The 15,976-nt window shown below is 40.6% G+C and overlaps 1 protein-coding gene across 1 annotated transcript in view; it reads left to right on the plus strand.

The window, feature by feature from the left end:
• The window catches only part of LOC117515583 (transcription factor 12-like), a 42,696-nt gene that overhangs the window by 446 nt on the left and 26,274 nt on the right, over positions 1–15,976 (plus strand). Inside the window, exons 2-6 of the mRNA XM_034176204.1 lie at positions 2,617–2,716; positions 9,767–9,900; positions 9,984–10,101; positions 10,189–10,253; positions 15,878–15,974. Coding sequence (XP_034032095.1) covers positions 2,617–2,716; positions 9,767–9,900; positions 9,984–10,101; positions 10,189–10,253; positions 15,878–15,974 — 514 coding nt within the window. The remainder of the gene's footprint in view (positions 1–2,616; positions 2,717–9,766; positions 9,901–9,983; positions 10,102–10,188; positions 10,254–15,877; positions 15,975–15,976) is intronic.

Below are 15,976 nucleotides of genomic sequence, written 5' to 3' on the forward strand. Positions count from 1 at the left end.
AGTTTGTTTCAAACGTGTCACTGCTTTTATGACACATGCACATAAACGTCAGCGGCTGCACAGGAGTGACTCAAGGAAGGAGGAATTAGTGCATCATAAAATTTTTGTTTGTAAGTCCACAGAAAGATTTGTGAGAAGGATAATCACCATGGCAACACTGCACAGGGGATTGTTCTATGACAGCTTGGTTACTTGTGTATTTGTGTTCAGCCGAAAGATTATTCATGTAAATGATGACTTGGTGAATTGATGAATTGAACATTCTGACATGTTTAAGTTAATTATGAAGGCAAAAATATCAACCAACCTCTGGTTCCATCTTCTCCCATGTAAGGATTGTGTGTGTGTGTGTGTGTGTGTGTGTGTGTGTGTTTTCCTCCTCTTTTTCCATCAATAAAAAATGGAATATGGTTCAGTCTTACATACTGTATTTTCCAGAGTAATAAGTTGCACCTGCAAAAAAGAAAAAAGAAAAAGCATCTTGAAGAGAGAGAGAAAAAAGAAAAAACAACCATCAAATTTCAAATTTATTAATTTATATAGTGCCAATTTCACGACGGAGTCACCTCAAGGCGCTTCACACAACTCAACTTGAAAAACAGAACAAAATTAAGTAAAAGATTAAAAGGCGCAATAAAAGAATAAAAACATAAAAAGTAAAAAGAATAAAAAACACACAATAACATAAAATACTAACAATAATAATACAGGGGAAAAAGGTGGGTAAATATATATTAGTTACACGTTTTTCTGTATTACCAGCTCTTTCATTTCAGATTTTTGTTCATTGTTGTGGTGAGGTTTTTTATTACTGGCATTTCTTCTTTTATTATTGAGTCTCTTTAATTTAATGCTTTGATTCCTGGGAAAGTTCTATATCAACAGCGATTATAATTATTATTGTTAATAATGAACATAGGATTTTTCCTTATATAAGTCGCAGAACCTCCCAATTGAGTTAAAAAACAAACAAACAAAAAAATCCAGAAGGCATCTCAAGTCTCACTTTTTGTTGTGCAGAAATTGCAATGTCCATTGAAAGATTTAAAAACCTACAGATTACTCGCTAATAGAGATACGTGTTCATCGTAGTCCTTGTTTTGCGTTGTCATCTTGGCAAGCTTGTGTCAAAACTGTGTGCTTCCCGTTAGGAGGAGCAGCCTGTAGTCAAACCGAGCAGCAGAAAACATCTTGACATGAAACAGATTGCTCCTCTTTCTATTTGATTTAACCCTGCGAGGTTGGAGCGGTCCCTCCACCGCTGTAGCCACTATCAAAGGCAGCTTTGATCTCCGTCTGACTAACCATATCCAGACATCGAGGATCACAGAGGCAGAAAATTGGTTGCATGTGGCTGCAGTTGGACCACAGCAGAGGCCTTGAATAGCAAGTTAATTTTCAGCTCATCCAACATGATCACATTATAGTCAAAACAAATTAAAATAAATAAATTAGAAAAGGTCAGCTGTGATTTTTTTTTAGTTTTGCTCTGTTATTTAACATTACTCAATTCAACTTGCAATAATTGTATTGAAACCCTGATATTCAGATACAAATAGTTTATAAAATGAAGTGACAATTTTCCATAATTATTCTGGATTTTTTTTTCCCCTGCAAACAATTGAGATTCTCTCTGGGGATCTTCATTTGCTAGAAAAAAAAGAGAGACTCCCTTATCATTTGCGATGCTGTGATTGATGGTTCCTAAATCAATGCTATGTTAAAAGAGGATGCCATGGTGACGGCCCCTCTCTGGCGGGACCCAGAGAGGGCGGGCCGGGGTGGGGGTGTGACCATTATTAACGGGTCGCCTGCTATGCTGTTGGTAAGGAGGACAATTGGCTTTATCCCACGCCATATGCTGCCCACGGCGGCTCAGACAGACCCACTGTCAGCAGGGGCTCCTGTGTTTGGCCTGGACTGCAATCACCATGGGACTCATGCCAGCCAGGGTCAAGATTTGTGTGTTTGTGTGTGTTTATGTGTGTGCTGGTGGATTTGTGTGAGCGTGCTTACGTGAGCATGCTTGAGGGAGCCTTTAATAGCCTGCTTTACAGAACTTGTCGTCCGGGTAACTGACACCCCATTGATGCTGCGCAGGGAGGTTTATTTTCATTTCCTGGGGCACATCAAAGCAGTGGAGGGAGGTGCAGGTGCAGCCCAGACCTCTTGGTGTGTCCCTGTGATTTGTGTGCTTTTTGTTGGCCTTTACTGTAAAATGACCAACATTAGCTGAAGGTATATTTGTTTTTATGTTTTAAATATCACATCTGACCCTGTAGATGTGGTCTGATTTCTTTTTGAGTGTAATGTGTTAATAGATCTGCCCTTTATGTGGGAGGAAATTACATCCCAGTCTTCAGAAGCCAGCAGACCCTGATCGTGATTAGGGCAGGGATTTCTCATGATGAATGGTTCCTAAATCCGGATGAGGAGGTGCATGGATCTGCAGCTTATGGATTATTGCAATAGCTCTAAGTGTGCATCAGCTCTTTGTTTTTATAATACTGTGCTGCTGGAGCCGGAAGCCCTTTTGTTCATGTATTTGTGTCCGTGCACATTACGGTGTGCTTCACGCTTATAAGCACTTAAACATGTGCTGTTTTTTCATTTTAGATGTATGGACAGTCACCCAGTAATGATGTCATCAACCACAACTCATCCTCACATCCGCCCACAAAGGCACCCGGAAATGTCTTCGCAACTACTTTCTTTGGTGAGCTCAGAGCCTCCGTGTTAAGTGAGCTGGTCCTATTGGTGTAGCAGTTTTAAAAGTACAAAATTCTTTCAAGAATGTTCCAACGGGCTCATGCTCAGTTCAAATCAGGCAAAGGTTTGTGAACAATTTAGCAACCTGCTGTAGGGTGAATCATTTTGGCCAGCGCCTTGGTAAAGTAGTATGTCTCAGAACTCAGTGGAAGTGTTCATGTCTCTGGGTCCTTGGCCTTTAAGATCAAGACTCTTGGGAAGACCTATGGAATCCTAAAGTTGCTGGGGTGTTTGGCGAAGCTGATACCTTTGCAGAAGAATGAAGGTCCAAGTCGCGCCCTGTTTTTCCTGTCTTACTATATAGTTGTCAGACGTGGACACTAACCAGTGATCTAAAGCAGCAACTGGATGTCTTTAGTACTAGATGTCTTTGGAGGATTGACTCCAGAAAGGGCAAATTGGGTCCAGGTTTCTTTGTAACCACCAACTCTAGCAGGTGATGTCACTGATTAACACTAGACGGGATGAGTAGACAGGATGAGCTCATCAATTCAATTCAATTCAATTCAATTTTTTTTTTTATATAGCGCCAAATCACAACAAACAGTTGCCCCAAGGCGCTTTATATTGTAAGGCAAGGCCATACAATAATTATGTAAAACCCCAACGGTCAAAACGACCCCCTGTGAGCAAGCACTTGGCTACAGTGGGAAGGAAAAACTCCCTTTTAACAGGAAGAAACCTCCAGCAGAACCAGACTCAGGGAGGGGCAGTCTTCTGCTGGGACTGGTTGGAGCTGAGGGAGAGAACCAGGAAAAAGACATGCTGTGGAGGGGAGCAGACATCGATCACTAATGATTAAATGCAGAGTGGTGCATACAGAGCAAAAAGAGAAAGAAACAGTGCATCATGGGAACCCCCCAGCAGTCTACATCTATAGCAGCATAACTAAGGGATGGTTCAGGGTCACCTGATCCAGCCCTAACTATAAGCTTTAGCAAAAAGGAAAGTTTTAAGCCTAATCTTAAAAGTAGAGAGGGTGTCTGTCTCCCTGATCTGAATTGGGAGCTGGTTCCACAGGAGAGGAGCCTGAAAGCTGAAGGCTCTGCCTCCCATTCTACTCTTACAAACCCTAGGAACTACAAGTAAGCCTGCAGTCTGAGAGCGAAGCGCTCTATTGGGGTGATATGGTACTACGAGGTCCCTAAGATAAGATGGGACCTGATTATTCAAAACCTTATAAGTAAGAAGAAGAATTTTAAATTCTATTCTAGAATTAACAGGAAGCCAATGAAGAGAGGCCAATATGGGTGAGATATGCTCTCTCCTTCTAGTCCCCGTTAGTACTCTAGCTGCAGCATTTTGAATTAACTGAAGGCTTTTTAGGGAACTTTTAGGACAACCTGATAATAATGAATTACAATAGTCCAGCCTAGAGGAAATAAATGCATGAATTAGTTTTTCAGCATCACTCTGAGACAAGACCTTTCTAATTTTAGAGATATTGCGTAAATGCAAAAAAGCAGTCCTACATATTTGTTTAATATGCGCTTTGAATGACATATCCTGATCAAAAATGACTCCAAGATTTCTCACAGTATTACTAGAGGTCAGGGTAATGCCATCCAGAGTAAGGATCTGGTTAGACACCATGTTTCTAAGATTTGTGGGGCCAAGTACAATAACTTCAGTTTTATCTGAGTTTAAAAGCAGGAAATTAGAGGTCATCCATGTCTTTATGTCTGTAAGACAGTCCTGCAGTTTAGCTAATTGGTGTGTGTCCTCTGGCTTCATGGATAGATAAAGCTGGGTATCATCTGCGTAACAATGAAAATTTAAGCAATACCGTCTAATAATACTGCCTAAGGGAAGCATGTATAAAGTGAATAAAATTGGTCCTAGCACAGAACCTTGTGGAACTCCATAATTAACTTTAGTCTGTGAAGAAGATTCCCCATTTACATGAACAAATTGTAATCTATTAGACAAATATGATTCAAACCACCGCAGCGCAGTGCCTTTAATACCTATGGCATGCTCTAATCTCTGTAATAAAATTTTATGGTCAACAGTATCAAAAGCAGCACTGAGGTCTAACAGAACAAGCACAGAGATGAGTCCACTGTCCGAGGCCATAAGAAGATCATTTGTAACCTTCACTAATGCTGTTTCTGTACTATGATGAATTCTAAAACCTGACTGAAACTCTTCAAATAGACCATTCCTCTGCAGATGATCAGTTAGCTGTTTTACAACTACCCTTTCAAGAATTTTTGAGAGAAAAGGAAGGTTGGAGATTGGCCTATAATTAGCTAAGATAGCTGGGTCAAGTGATGGCTTTTTAAGTAATGGTTTAATTACTGCCACCTTAAAAGCCTGTGGTACATAGCCAACTAACAAAGATAGATTGATCATATTTAAGATCGAAGCATTAAATAATGGTAGGGCTTCCTTGAGCAGCCTGGTAGGAATGGGGTCTAATAAACATGTTGATGGTTTGGATGAAGTAACTAATGAAAATAACTCAGACAGAACAATCGGAGAGAAAGAGTCTAACCAAATACCGGCATCACTGAAAGCAGCCAAAGATAACAATACGTCTTTGGGATGGTTATGAGTAATTTTTTCTCTAATAGTTAAAATTTTGTTAGCAAAGAAAGTCATGAAGTCATTACTAGTTAAAGTTAATGGAATACTCAGCTCAATAGAGCTCTGACTCTTTGTCAGCCTGGCTACAGTGCTGAAAAGAAACCTGGGGTTGTTCTTATTTTCTTCAATTAGTGATGAGTAGAAAGATGTCCTAGCTTTACGGAGGGCTTTTTTATAGAGCAACAGACTCTTTTTCCAGGCTAAGTGAAGATCTTCTAAATTAGTGAGACACCATTTCCTCTCCAACTTACAGATTATCTGCTTTAAGCTACGAGTTTGTGAGTTATACCACGGAGTCAGGCACTTCTGATTTAAAGCTCTCTTTTTCAGAGGAGCTACAGTATCCAAAGTTGTCTTCAATGAGGATGTAAAACTATTGATGAGATACTCTATCTCACTTACAGAGTTTAGGTAGCTACTCTGCACTGTGTTGGTATATGGCATTAGAGAACATAAAGAAGGAATCATATCCTTAAACCTAGTTACAGCGCTTTCTGAAAGACTTCTAGTGTAATGAAACTTATTCCCCACTGCTGGGTAGTCCATCAGAGTAAATGTAAATGTTATTAAGAAATGATCAGACAGAAGGGAGTTTTCAGGGAATACTGTTAAGTCTTCTATTTCCATACCATAAGTCAGAACAAGATCTAAGATATGATTAAAGTGGTGGGTGGACTCATTTACATTTTGAGCAAAGCCAATAGAGTCTAATAATAGATTAAATGCAGTGTTGAGGCTGTCATTCTCAGCATCTGTGTGGATGTTAAAATTGCCCACTATAATTATCTTATCTGAGCTAAGCACTAAGTCAGACAAAAGGTCTGAAAATTCACAGAGAAACTCACAGTAACGACCAGGTGGACGATAGATAATAACAAATAAAACTGTTTTTTGGGACTTCCAATTTGGATGGACAAGACTAAGAGTCAAGCTTTCAAATGAATTAAAGCTCTGTCTGGGTTTTTGATTAATTAATAAGCTGGAATGGAAGATTGCTGCTAATCCTCCGCCTCGGCCCGTGCTACGAGCATTCTGACAGTTAGTGTGACTCGGAGGTGTTGACTCATTTAAACTAACATATTCATCCTGCTGTAACCAGGTTTCTGTTAGGCAGAATAAATCAATATGTTGATCAATTATTATATCATTTACCAACAGGGACTTAGAAGAGAGAGACCTAATGTTTAATAGACCACATTTAACTGTTTTAGTCTGTGGTGCAGTTGAAGGTGCCATATTATTTTTTCTTTTTGAATTTTTATGCTTAAATAGATTTTTGCTGGTTATTGGTGGTCTGGGAGCAGACACCGTCTCTACGGGGATGGGGTAATGAGGGGATGGCAGGGGGAGAGAAGCTGCAGAGAGGTGTGTAAGACTACAACTCTGCTTCCTGGTCCCAACCCTGGATAGTCACGGTTTGGAGGATTTAAGAAAATTGGCCAGATTTCTAGAAATGAGAGCTGCTCCATCCAAAGTGGGATGGATGCCGTCTCTCCTAACAAGACCAGGTTTTCCCCAGAAGCTTTGCCAATTATCTATGAAGCCCACCTCATTTTTTGGACACCACTCAGACAGCCAGCAATTCAAGGAGAACATGCGGCTAAACATGTCACTCCCGGTCCGATTGGGGAGGGGCCCAGAGAAAACTACAGAGTCCGACATTGTTTTTGCAAAGTTACACACCGATTCAATGTTAATTTTAGTGACCTCCGATTGGCGTAACCGGGTGTCATTACTGCCGACGTGAATTACAATCTTACCAAATTTACTCTTAGCCTTAGCCAGCAGTTTCAAATTTCCTTCAATGTCGCCTGCTCTGGCCCCCGGAAGACAATTGACTATGGTTGCTGGTGTCGCTAACTTCACATTTCTCAAAACAGAGTCGCCAATAACCAGAGTTTGATCCTCAGCGGGTGTGTCGTCGAGTGGGGAAAAACGGTTAGAAATGTGAACGGGTTGGCGGTGTACATGGGGCTTCTGTTTAGGGCTACGCTTCCTCCTCACAGTCACCCAGTCGGCCTGCTTTCCCGGCTGCTCGGGCTCTGCCAGAGGGAAACTAACGGCGGCTAAGCTACGTTGGTCCGCACCGACTACAGGGGCCTGGCTAGCTGTAGAATTTTCCACGGTGCGGAGCCGAGTCTCCAATTCGCCCAGCCTGGCCTCCAAAGCTATGAATAAGCTACACTTATTACAATTACCGTTACTGCTAAAGGAGGCCGAGGAATAACTAAACATTTCACACCCAGAGCAGAAAAGTGCGGGAGAGACAGGAGAAGCCGCCATGCTAAATCGGCTAAGAGCTCGTAGCTGCGCTAAGCTAGCGGAGTCCTAAAAACACGCAAAGTGAATAATGTGTAAATAATTTAGAGGTGATTCAGCAGAAGGAGTGCTTTAGTTAAGGCACGTGAAGATTACACTGGGAAACAAATCGTTATCTAGATAACTAGATCAATCTAACTGCGCAGATTAAACAGCTAACAGATACAGCAAAACACCGCTGTGCTCCGGAACAGGAAGTGATACAATACCGCAGTGAGAGCCAACCACCTGTTGGAGTTGGTGGTTACAAAGTAACCTGCACCCTCTTTGCCCTTTCTGGAGTCAGGTTGACACCTATGGGATCCTCATGCACCACTGGAATGACTTTATGCCAAACAGACGGTTACTTAGGGAGACTCAGAAGAGGCATACCACTTACATTTTCAGGGAATGTCAGCTATGACATTTTGGGCATGTGGCGAGTTTCTCTGGGCATGATCCAGCAAGTTGAGGATCTCAGCAATTGGTAAAACCCAAGGGAATGCCCATGTTTAACTGGTTGCAGTTGATAGACGGTTACTTTTGAGAGGTGCGGATAGATCAATTGTCTGTCTGGGTGGTTGCCATCAAGGACGCAAGGCGGCTCAGTAGCGTGGTGGATGTGGCAATGCTTCACACCAGTGCATGTTCCCAAACCTGAGCTGACCTGACATTTGTGAGTTTGAGTGGAACTTATGAGTGTCAGTACCTCAAACTGTTCTATCTGATAATAATTTTATAATAATTTTAAAAAGAATGTCCTGCAAAGACACAACATGACCAAATCCGGATCATGGCATCTTGTATAGTTTCTTGTTGGCTCATTTGATGTGAAGTTGGCTTAAAACACAGTGTCTTGTGCTGTTCACTCTTTATTAAAAATGTCATGTCTCCAGTGTTTATAGCTAACCTATTCAACAGGTTTGTGAAAATAATCTCATTCACTTAGCCATCTGCATGTTGAACTGGCGCAAGCTTTACGCCGGCTGCCCTTCTTGACGCAACTCCACATTACATAGAGAACTGGGCACATTCCCTAGTGAAACCAAGTGCACTAACCACTTGGTCACCGCCTCTGCATTAAGAAAATATAGCATTTCATTTATTAGAGTGTAGCATTTGTTAAAATGTTCTTACATTCACCTCTTTTTTGGACTTGCTGTAGAATTATTTAGCTTCTTCCATGGTCCATGAATAACGTTTAACCACATTTCATCAAAATTGGTTGAGGAGTTTTTCTATAATGCTGCTAACAATTGAACAAACAAACTAACAAGCAGATGTGAGTGATTACAAACTCTTTGGCAAAGGTAATTATTCATATTAAAAAAGAGCAAGTTATTTACTAGTTTAGCACCTAGTACTGGACACACTGCGAACTGTAATCTGTTGATATTTGAGAGGCTGTTACGTGCTAGTTAATCACAGCTGGCAGAAATTTGTCTGTTGCACATGTTAAACCAAGTATTACACAAAGGATTTTAATTATTAATGATATACAGTGGGATTTTATATAGCATATGTGTGCACAAATGATCCGCTGTCTAAATGAGAAAAATTGATATAACAATTTGCATAGATTTTTTGAATGATATTTCAACTTAACTATAGAAGTCTTGTGACATTAACTCAGTTGAACATTGACATAACTTTAAAAAAATCTATGCAAATTGTTACATCAGTTTTTATCGTTGAGACAGCTCTTTCTTTTTTGGAGTGTGACAAAATGGTAATCAATAATGTATCAGAATGTTTTGATTGATTACACACAGTTACACTAAATTCTAATCACACATCTTCATGTTAGTATTAACCCTCATGCAAACTTTCACGTTTCAACATGTTTTAGTTTTTGACTTACTGTATTAACAATCGCTTACAGACTAATTGACACTAATTGACACTTGCGTTATGGGGGTTTAAACCCTGGTTTACTACAGAGAAGTCCCCAGTTTCTCAAAAACCTTGTCCCATTTAACCTGATCATGATGCTGATTCATCAGACATAATGAAGGTAACTTTTTAAAGGAATGCCACTGAGGCTTCTTAGGGGTTTGTGGTTCCTTAAATGCTACTCTGGTGCACTATAACTATTTGTTGTCCATTTTAGAGGGGATAGGTAATTTGCCTGACATCTGGAATGCTGTAAATGGGCTGAACCAGCAGGGCTATGAAGGTGCACTGGGAGCAGACACGTCCCACCAATCGCAGAGCTACAACAATCTGCCGCCGCACAGTCACCTGGTGAGATTTCACTCTGCCACATGTTGGAACTGAAGCACCGTAGACCGCCGGAGACTCAGTTTGTGTTTGTTTTTTTCCTTTAGGACTACTCTCCACATTCAGTGATGGCTGCAGACATGAACAGGGGCCTTCCACCTATGTCCACATTTCACCGTGGTGGCACCACGTCACTGTCAGTCAACACCTCAGAGAATCCTGCAGGTGATTTATTAACGTGGCTTTTGTAGCTGTTTCAGCTGATTTCTGTTCTTTCTCCTGATTGTTTTTACTGCTCTCTTCTACTTGCAGTAACTCAGGGAGGTGTTTCAGGGCCTTCACAGACAGGCGATACCTTGGGCAAAGCTCTGGCTTCTGTAAGTGTGAACCACCCATACTGTAGAAGCAGGTAGAACTAGAGCGCGGACTGCCTATAACGTGTAAGTATTGCCCGTGTGCCACCATGTGGAGTTGTCCCTCATCACTGAATGGGGCTGGAAGTGCCAGTCCAAAGCAATTACTCATCAGTGAACACTACATACATTTATATTTGCGAAATCATGACAGTAAATGAATTAATAGCTCTTGCTACAAATGGATTTTATAAGAATAATATTTTCTTAGCTTGAATTGAAAATTTGGGACAGAATGTCCTTGGACTGCTTTGAGCTGGAGCATGGCCGCAATTTGGTGGGGGATAGGGGGGACATGTCCCCCCCCCCCACCTTTTCAACCAGGGGGCACAGAATATGGTATGTCCCCCTCCCACCTTCTGACATATATGTGTGTACTTGAAACATGCTATGTCAGTCTTATGTGCAAACCATGTCAAAATAGTATCTTTGTTTCTGCAACTTTGTATTTTTAGCAGCATTGACTTGTTTGCAACACCTGTTTCTTGTTTGTCACATTTGGAATTTTCTGGAACTGCATTTGCCCAGATTTGAAACCAAAAATAGTTGCCTCTAGGGACTAGTGTCTACACATGAGTATCAATGGACCATATGCTAATTTACTAAATTCTGAAAGTTAGAAAAGGAAATCAGAAAAGCTATCTGGGACCTCAGAAAGCCCATCTGGAATTATTGCTTGATCTCCAAAATCAGTCTAGGCAAGCGAAATTATGTTCAGTATGAGAGTTGTCATTAGTGCCACTTCGAAAATTAAATTCATGATAAGTAATTTGTCCTAAACTTATGATCTGTTGTTTTTTCAAACTTATGCAGAAACAAATCTTGAGAAAAAAATACAGTATACGATAGTTAATAATTATTAAGAGCCCGTTCTTTCATAGTTATGAATACATTTTACCACATTGCAGTTGTTTTTTTAATGAAAACTCAACCTATCATTCTTTTTGAGTTCTACACATGTGGTGATACCTTATTTACACCAGGATGTTAATAAAATCAATGCTGGCTATTCTCAGAATAAAGTACTTATATCCACAGTTTCAAATTGCATAAGTCAAATGGTGTCCACTTTATGGTCTTCTCAAAACATTAAAATTACTTTTCTGGATGCTCAGAATGCATCTGAGCTTATCTAGAAACCGTTGGCTTCTGGGGACCTAAAGCGACCCCCAGACCCACGGCCTATGGGCTTCGGACTTGTGGGCCTCACACTTTGTCCCCCCCAATTTCTAGTTATAAATTGTGCCCTTGAGCTGGAGTCACTAACAGGAGAAATGTGCAGTACAAGCTTAAGGGCCCCTTCACACAATACATGATTGAGGCAGAATGGCGCACGGAGGAGTAGTCAAATGCCACTTGTGAAAAATCAGAGCTGCCTCAAATGCCTCGTACAGCTCTTGCTACAACCATTCGTGCACAGCAGTGGCCAAAAGACAGCGAGTGCCCTACGAGTACCCATTCAACTCCTCTCTCGACAGGTGTCTGCCAAATTCCAGGTGTCGTACACAAACATTTAACACTGCTCACTGGACACTTAAGTCTACTCTCGTGCTCTCAGCACGAGAGTAGACAGCAGGTGACCACATTCGAGCTGTTTGGGAAAAATTGTCTAAGTGCAACACGAGTGTGACATAACCTAGCAGCACACATGGGCGTGACTGTGCCGACCCCCCCCCCCCCCCCCCATTCCATTTATTAATAAAATTAATAAATGGAATAGTTCTGACCATGTTAAATGTTTACTGTCCAAATTAAAGGGCAGACAATGTCAATGCCCATTGGATTCTATGAGATGTGACATATGTTACCCTGTAACATGGTAACTAAGTACAACACATGATGCAAACTATCCTTTTAAACCCCTCTTCACTCTACTAATTTGCATCACTTTTTACCAAAATTGTAGCAACTTTAACTTTGGCCCCTGTACAAACTTAAATTGACCTTTGTCACCATTTTTGCTGTTTTTAGCCCATAACTCCGTAAGGGCCCGGTCCCACTGGCGTTTAGGATGATTTGTGTATGAATTGCGCACAGAATTGGTTCATATTCGCTAAACGGCCGCAACATCCGTGAAACATGCTTGTATGAGTTGGCCGACAACCACACACGTCCGCATTTATCCGTAGAGGCATGTTTTTCCGTTGCCAGGATTTTTGAGCTGCACAAAATTTTGGCTGCAGTTGACATCTGCCTTACATACTCCATACATACTCAATCTATGTGCTGTATATCCGCTGATATCCGCAATTAACGGGGATTTGTGGCTTGGCAGCGGACTGGGACAGTGTGTAAAGGATATATTGCGTGCCTATCATGTCCACATCATGAACTAAAATAAGATGTAGCGACTGCATACAGAGTGGCCACGAATAAAGCTGTTGTATTACGTCAGCTTTGCATCTGATTTGTGAATGCACAACAAACACTCCACATGAACCCAAAGTACCATGGCAGACATCGAAATACCTGCCACTCAGTGCCAGTCCAGCTGTGGAAATGTACAGATGTAGTTATGGAACCCCAAAAACGCCATCCAACAACATAAAGGTGCACTGACACGAGCATGTTTTGCTTCACGCAGCAGCACAACCTGTGTCCTGATGATCCCACCCGCTGTGTTCACAGCTGGATGCTGTTCTTTGTTCTGCCAGCTGCCACATGTTCTGTGCTGGACGCTGTCAGGGTTGGGAGGTTACTTTAAAAATGTATTCCGATACAGTTACTAGTTACCTGTTGAAAAATGTAGTCAGTAACGTAATCCAAGTACCGTAATATTAAAGTAATGTAATTTGATTACTTTCAATTACTTCTGGATTACTCCAATATCAAATATGCTAATACAGACAAAAGAAACTAAATATAAATAGTCTTGACCACATAGTACAGTTTATTAAGCAAAAATAAAACTTTTTACATGGCATGCTCCGTTTTACTTCACATTATGAATTAAGAGCACCACAATATTGTTTTAAACACCCCCGGTGTTCACCTGCTAAATTTTCAACAAAAAACAAATGAAGGATAATGAAAACTCAGGCGGTGTGCGGAAGAATTTGTAATTAAAAGTGGCTTGCAGAACAATATACAAAAAAAAACAAAAAAAAGTCTGCTACTTGTTCAGTAAACATAAAATGATCTTACTTTAGTCTTTCACATAGCATTTGCACCATGTTTAACATATCAGTCCACTTATTGAACTTTCAAAATAAGAATCAAAGCATAATGAAAACCATTAAGTAAATACTGTCAGTAAGGAGGCGTGATCGCCATTTTAATTCCGGGTAAGTTAGTGATTTGCGTGCATAGAAGTTCAAGAAACAGGTGGAATATGCCGGAAAGCTGAGCATGTTGGCAAAGCCACAAACAGAGGAACAAGGGAGACAATATTTCCTTCCATAAGTAAGCGGTTTTGGTTCTTCTTGTCACTTTGTGATATTTGGATGATAAACAGCTGTATGTCTCCTGCCGTACCTGTGTCGCCCAATGACAAGGACCATTAACTCTTCACTTATGTCTAGTTGATATTTTCCACTGCTAGACCAGTGTCTAGTTAAAATACTTGTCGTTCGTGATTAAAATTGTTCGACAAGACTGGGGATGTTTTTAAATTTGCACCTTAAAATATTGAGATTATAATGACCCGCGCTGTGCCGCTCACAGTCACACCCACACATAGAGATGTGTACCCACACCACTGACTTCATGAATGAAACTCGGTCAATAAAGGATAATTGTGTAAAAAAAATAAAAAAAAATAAATAAATTAAAATAAATAAATTGAAAATGCATTAACATCTGGGAACTTCATCAATATTTTGCCCGGTTAGGAGACATCATGTCACTGTCCATGAAGGGACGTTTTTATTTCAAAGCAAAAAAATATATACAGATAATATCATAAAATGCATTAAAATTGTAATCCTGTGAACTAATCCCCATTTTTACTAAATATACCTGTAATCTGAATACGTCTTTTTTCTGTAACTGTAGCGGAATACAGTTACCTTTTTTTGTATCCTAATTACGTAACGCCATTACATGTATTCCGTTACTTCCCAAGCCTGGACGCTGTGTATATAAAATAATTATTTTGTGGTGGATTAATCAGGTTTTCTGCAAATTCGCTGTTGAAAACGGCTCGAATCACTTCTTGAATCACAGAGGAGGCTGCAGCCTTAGCTGTTCGTGCGTGCCTAACAAGCTGTAGAAAGCATTTTGAGCCATCTAAAAAGGTAATTATTTGACTTGTTTACATTGTCAAGGCTTGATAAAACAGTTGCGTGTTTTTTCCTTCTTGTCTGCAGCTGTTACAGTATTTATTCGTATGTTTATAACAGATTTAACTTCGTTATAATCGTTCAGACGAGCTGCGCTCTGATTCGATCCACTGACGTCACCACTCGCCCTGTTCACTGCTTGTTTACTCCAATCAACTTGTCCAAGTCCAGCAATTGCTCCAGAGGCTGTGGTGTTGGTGTGAATAGTAATGCCGGAAGGCCCGAGTGCACTTCATTTATGACCTCAATGCAGATGTCGTGCATGTGCAACACGTGCTCAATGCATTGTCAATACATCTGTAATACCTCCGTGATAATCACAATGTGTCTGATCCGTTTGCTCAATACATGCGTTATACATCCGTGACTGTTTGTCATATGTTCACTGTACATTATTAATATATCTGTAATTCATACTGAGACATTTGTCTTTTTTAGCCACTTTTGTTGCGGACGACAATGAACGCCCAACATTTGTATACTCAATTCATGCGCAATTAATCCCCTCCCCAGTGGGACAGGGCCTTTAGATTCATTCAAAGATAGTCCAAAATATACCTTTTTGTAATCTTTATGATCAGATGAATAATGTGGTATACTTTTCAATATGATTGGAGCATTTATCAATTTTGACCACTGTGTGATTCTTCATTAACCCCTACCTGGCTGCCTATTGAACAATCAAGTGGATAGTCTGCTTTTTCAAAAGAGTAATGTTTAAGGACTATTTATGCCAAATGTGGTGCTTGTGTCACCATTTGAAAGATTGTTTCAGTTATCTGCTGCACCAACAAGCTTTTCTTCAATTAAAGCAAGAAAAATAAAGTTGTACAACAGTAAAAGAGTAAACAAACTGGATTGATTCAGTTTCAACCTTGCAGAACATTGTGCTTGTGCACTGATTCGTTGCATGTTTGTCCATTTGGTGATGGTGGCGCTGTCTCCTTGGTGGCACACGGTCATGTGATGAGTCTGCGATCTTGTTCTTCAGTATGTATTTCCATGGCACCACTCATATAGGAGTTGCTGTATTCAAACAGTGATGCCTCAAGCCAAAGCAATATAATGCAAAAAGGACCTATAATAGCTGATCTTCCCAGCCAGTGGTGGTCCAGTGCATATTAACTATGTTGGACATTTTATTTGCTGCCATCTATTACAATGACCAAAACTGATTACTTGACTTCAGGTTACGAGCCTGCTCTGGAGGCTGTGACAGCGGCTGTAAAAAAAACCCACAGAAATGACAAGTTGTGCTCTTAAAATGATCCATGTGCTGTTCTCCCTCCTCTGTATGTTTGCTGGTAGATTTACTCTCCTGATCGCACCAGCAGCAGCTTCCCCTCCAGCTCCTCCACTCCAGTGAGGTCTCCGTCCCCACTGACAAACACAGCTGAACCTGCAGGT

Source organism: Thalassophryne amazonica, chromosome 8 (genome assembly GCF_902500255.1).
Source record: "Thalassophryne amazonica chromosome 8, fThaAma1.1, whole genome shotgun sequence".
Lineage (NCBI taxonomy): Eukaryota > Metazoa > Chordata > Actinopteri > Batrachoidiformes > Batrachoididae > Thalassophryne > Thalassophryne amazonica.